Source organism: Physella acuta, unplaced genomic scaffold, assembly GCF_028476545.2.
Source record: "Physella acuta isolate Inbredline_101_S28 unplaced genomic scaffold, ASM2847654v3 ptg000356l, whole genome shotgun sequence".
Lineage (NCBI taxonomy): Eukaryota > Metazoa > Mollusca > Gastropoda > Physidae > Physella > Physella acuta.
In genome coordinates, this window is record NW_026731875.1 from 75,810 (window position 1) to 81,372 (window position 5,563).

General features: G+C 42.2%; 1 protein-coding gene across 1 annotated transcript; it reads left to right on the plus strand.

The window, feature by feature from the left end:
- The first annotated feature begins 2,123 nt into the window (after nucleotides 1-2,123).
- LOC131941300 (adhesion G-protein coupled receptor D1-like) lies at nucleotides 2,124-4,865 on the plus strand. The gene is made up of 3 exons (XM_059300490.1): nucleotides 2,124-2,426; nucleotides 2,736-2,837; nucleotides 3,927-4,865. Exons 1-3 carry the CDS (start codon nucleotides 2,124-2,126, stop codon nucleotides 4,863-4,865), a joined length of 1,344 nt encoding a protein of 447 aa, XP_059156473.1.
- The last annotated feature ends 698 nt before the right edge of the window (nucleotides 4,866-5,563 follow it).

The window sequence follows — 5,563 nt, forward strand, 5'->3', positions numbered from 1 at the left end:
GTTGATGTGCTACTGCCGATGTGCTACTGTTGATGTGCTACTGTCGATGTGCTACTGTCGATGTGCTGCTGTTGATGTGCTACTGTCGATGATGTGCTACTGTCGATGATGTGCTACTGTTGATGTGCTACTTTTGATGTGCTACTGTTGATGTGCTACTGTCGATGTGCTACTGTTGATGTGCTACTGTCGATGTGCTACTGTTGATGTGCTACTGTTGATGTGCTACTGTCGATGATGTGCTACTGTCGATGATGTGCTACTGTTGATGTGCTACTGTTGATGTGCTACTGTCGATGTATTACTGTTGATGTACTATTGGTGATGTGCTACTGTTGATGTGCTACTGTTGATGTGCTACTGTCGATGTGCTACTGTTGATGTGCTACTGTCGATGCGCTACTGTTGATATGGTTTTGTCGGTGACGATTTTATAACGTGGAGACATTAATGCTGAATCTGAGCTGTGGTTCTGTTCAAGATTTATGGACTGCAGCAAAAAATTGTTTCAAAAGTTAATTAAAAACGCGAGGAAACGATACCTTGCTATGAGACATGAGGACAATGACGTAACTAGTCAAACAGTAATAGATGTAAAGACTGCAAATGTAAAATATTTAATTAATCAGTCTCAGCCGCATGTAATTGTCGTTAGAATTAATTAACGTCTGGAGGTGACGCAATTGGAGATTTATGATAGCGGGATGAGGGGATTAAAGAAATTATCTACTCACTGTCCAGACTTCATCTTTTACTCGCTGGTCATACTTTGTCCAGTTCTCGCTGGTCATACTTTGTCCAGTTCTCGCTGGTCATACTTTGTCCAGTTCTCGCTGCTTGTCCAGTTCTCGCAGGTCATACTTTGTCCAGTTCTCGCTGGTCATACTTTGTCCAGTTCTCGCTGGTCATACTTTGTCCAGTTCTCGCTGGTCATACTTTGTCCAGTTCTCGCTGGTCATACTTTGTCCAGTTCTCGCTGGTCATACTTTGTCCAGTTCTCGCTGGTCATACTTTGTCCAGTAGTCGCTGGTCATACTTTGTCTAGTAGTCACTGGTGATTCTTTGTCCAATTCTCGCTGGTCATACTTTGTCCAGTTCTCGCTGGTCATACTTTGTCCAGTTCTCGCTGGTCATACTTTGTCCAGTTCTCGCTGGTCATACTTTGTCCAGTTCTCGCTGGTCATACTTTGTCCAGTTCTCGCTGGTCATACTTTGTCCAGTTCTCGCTGGTCATACTTTGTCCAGTTCTCGCTGGTCATACTTTGTCCAGTTCTCGCTGGTCATACTTTGTCCAGTTCTCGCTGGTCATACTTTGTCCAGTTCTCGCTGGTCATACTTTGTCCACTTCTAGTCCGTCAGTTTTTGTCCAGTTTCCAGCTATCAGTCCACTGATGGTGGTATCATACGTAGTGTCTTTGTTTAGTGTTGATATGAATTGTTCACATCCCTGACATAATCATGACAGGAGCAGCACTACAAAGGACAGGCTTATGTTTCTGTTTGATAATATTATTCCTACTCTACCTCACGGGTAAGTAATAGTAATACATTAAACTTCAACCTTTAATTTGTAAAATGACTCAGGCATTTTAAAACGATATATATATATATATATATATATATATATATATATATATATATATATATATATATATATATATATATATATATATATATATTGTATAATATAGTTACTGATTGCTAAACACCATCATGTTTTAATCGCTTATCACTAGAGTTTGAGTAATTTTGAAGTAACTTGAGTAACTTTAAGAACTTGATCAATCCTAGGTGATTTTGTGCTGAGCCAAAACTCGACCAAACTCCCGCAGTCAAATCAAAAGGTGGGAAATACGTCAGACACAGAGATACAAATAAAACCGGCAAGGTCAAGGGTGATTGTTCGAAGCCAGAATATGTAGAGAGTTAGGGAAGATAAAAACAGTTCAAAATGTTCACCAATGGAGGATTCTATTCTCAGTCGACCCCACGGTAACAAAAGCTGTATTGATTATAGAAATGACGATTGTTACTTAGATGAGGTTTGTGTATTTCACGGCGATTGCTGTTCTAGTTATAGAGATGTTAAAAGTCACTTTAATAAAGTGGATGTTCTTGGCTCGATGTTCAACGAAACGAAATCCTACACGCGACTGATGAAGTTGTATGGGCTGTACCGATGGTTTAAGCTCGCGACGTGTGAGCTGACGTTGAACGCCCACCTGGTGACGCAATGCAGCGAGGAAGATGACGTCATTAAAAAGGTCAACGACCTGCTCCAGAAACTCAACCATCCAACCGAGAGCGGACGTTTGTATTTCGGCTTGTCACTTCCGGATGTCACGTCACGTTGTCATGACGTCACCTCTGCTTCGGATGTCACCATCAACAGTGTCCCGGTCACCCTGGAAACAGGCGCCACCATGGTAGATTTCCGTAACGTCTTCTGTGTGATTTGCAATGGAGTGGACCCTGCTACCGTTACACATTGGGGCGCTAGCTTAATCTGCCACAATACAAGCACATCCGCGTTTCAAATTTTAACACAGAGGAACAACCTAGATCATGATTGGTGTACACTAGAGTTAACGTCTCCATACCACACAAGAACGTGTCCACAACTTAGGAAAAAAAAACCTGGAAAAAATGTGTTCGCCCCTAGCGCCATCCCCACCAACGAGAGGGTGTCTAGTTTCAGACACTTGTTTGATTTGAACTCGTATTCCACTGCAAAGGTAGAAGAAAACTGCGAAGAAAATCAAATTTTTGCGCCGATTTATCAAAAGTGTTTGGAGATCACGTGTCCAGAAGGAAGTGATCTCATTGGTCAAGAGTGCGTAAGGACAGGAATAAGAGATACCATCACATACGATAACAATGTTACTCATGTGATGGAGAGTTACAACATGATCTTACCAACGCCGGCAAGCCAGATAGGCGTGTACATCTGGTTTAAATATCTACTGGCAGATAATCGGCAACGTTGTGAAGATTATTGTTACAGCGAAGCAAATAACGGTACTAACTCAGAGGAACCAATTCAGATAATGTTAAATCGAATTATCGAGCCCAATACAAGACACGCGGTGTCGCTGCAGTATTTTACTTTGGTTTGGACGAAGGCGATGTTAGGAACAGGATCTATAAATAGAACAGAAATGACGTCGAATCTGTTAGATGATCTAAAGACCGCCTTCAAAAATACGTCTTCTGATCATTTTTCAATAACACAGGTGAACGCTAGTTGGTGTTTAGACTTCCATGGGGCAGGACAAGACGACGATAGTCTACAATCAGGTCTATGTGTACTGGTCAGATTTAATATGTCCACATCGAGCGATACTGACGGTATGTCTAACATAAAAACAAGGATTCTGACAAGGCTCAATGACATAGCCCATGAAAGTAATTTTCTCGTTAAAAATGTGACACTAACTAATCAAGATAACGAATTATCAACGAGAGATGGTCAGTTCTGTTCTTTGGGTAGAAAACGGGTGTTTAAGGAAATGGCGCTTGTAACCGACCAAAATGGAACAGAACATGTCGACTTTAACCTCACAACTTTACCGCTGAAATTTTTTATCTTCTACCTTCACTACAACGGTGATTCCCTGTCACGTGATAATCCTAAAAACAAGGCTACTGTTGGCTGGTGTGATAATCCCGTCTTAAAATGTCCACATGTCTATGTCAACAAATCAGACATTGTTGTATTTCAGAATTATCTACTTGTAACAAAACACTCGGAAGAAATAATGTCATATCTACTACATTACAGTAATTCCTCTATTTCTTTAAATGAGCTACGAAGAATTTGTGAAGAACAATTTAAACATCAGAGACTTTATGTACTCAACATAGGAGATTATGTGTTAACCGATAATGGTGCTCTTGTGTGCTTTGATGAACTAAAACTGCCGCAGACTGTTATACCAAACTCTGAAGTGGAACGTGCGGCGACCCTCATCGCGTGCGGCATCTCCGTGTCGTGCCTGATTGTCGTTCTCCTCGTCTACGGGCTGGTGCCAGACTTGAGAAACGTGCCAGGAAAAATCGTCATGTCCATGTCGTCTGCCCTGCTGGTCGCACAAATGATGTTCCTGTTTTGCACCCACCCCCAGGGATTAGCCTGTGAGATCTACGCTGCTGTTCACCATGCCGTATGGCTGGCGTCGTTCTCCTGGCTGGCCGCCATGTCGCTACATCTTGCCTGTATTCTACATGTACAATCCCAGCGTTGGTTTAACCCGTCAAGCTCCGCCATTTTTTACGTCTTCTCCTCCCTCTGCTGGGGGCTGCCATCTTTGATCGCCGGAAGTTGTTTTACACTGGATAAAACCGGAACAGTCCAAATTAACTACGGTATCAACGGCGTCTGCTGGATAGGTAACTTTAAATCAATCATCGCTGTTTTTATCGTTCCGATGTTTTTACTTCTATCCATCAACGCCATTTGTGCTGTGTTCGTCATCAAAGCGATCAGAAAAAGTTCAAATTTCAGACAGAAGAACTCACAACACAAGCGAGAGAAAACACAACTGGTGTTGTGTGTGAACCTGTCCCTTATGATGGGTCTCACCTGGGTGTTTTACTTTCTAGCGGTCGCCATGAATACAAGCTGCATGTGGGTTGTCTTTATACTGACCAACGGCTCCCAGGGGCTCTATGTGTTCCTCTGCTACCTGGCCAGGAAGTCGGTCCTGGCTAAGCTCATTGGAATGTTGAGAAGGTTCAAACCCATCCCACCTAACATCACCGACGCTATCGACTTGACCAGGTCAACCACGTTGTGGACGTTGCCATTGACAGACCAAGTCCCACGCTTCAGCCCAAGGACCTACGTGTACACAGTCAATCCATGATCAGAATGTACGTGTACACAGTCAATCCATGATAAGAATGTACGTGTACACAGTCAACCCATGATAAGAATGTGTACACAGTCAATCCATGATAAGAATGTACGTGTACACAGTCAATCCATGATAAGAATGTACGTGTACACAGTCAATCCATGATAAGAATGTACGTGTACACAGTCAATCCATAATTTAATAACAAGGACCTACGTGTACAGTCAACCCATGATAAGAATGTACGTGTACACAGTCAAGCCATTACAAAAACCTGCATGTACACAGTCAACATATAACAAGAACCTACGTGTACACAGTCAATCCATGATAAGAATGTACGTGTACACAGTCAATCCATGATTTAATAACAAGAACCTACGTGTACAGTCAACCCATGATGACAAGCAGATAATGTACACCGTCAACCCATAACAAGGACCTACGTTTACACAGTTAATCCATGATGAGAATGTACGTGTACACAGCATACCCATTACAAGAACCTGCATGTACACAGTCTACCCATTACAAGAACCTACATGTACACAGTCAACCTATAACAAGAACCTACATGTACACAGTCAACCCATTACAAGAACCTGCATGTACACAGTCAACCTATAACAAGAACCTACATGTATACAGTCAACCTATAACAAGAACCTACATGTACACAGTCAACCTATAACAAAAACCTACCTGTA

Bases quoted from the DNA above. Each gene is read 5' to 3' on its own strand.
- LOC131941300 (XM_059300490.1), top strand. From the start codon at position 2,124: ATGTTCAACGAAACGAAATCCTACACGCGACTGATGAAGTTGTATGGG. The intron at 2,427-2,735 runs GTAGATTTCCGT...TCCACTGCAAAG, and splicing joins TGGAAACAGGCGCCACCATG to GTAGAAGAAAACTGCGAAGA. The intron at 2,838-3,926 runs GTAAGGACAGGA...AAACTGCCGCAG, and splicing joins ATCTCATTGGTCAAGAGTGC to ACTGTTATACCAAACTCTGA.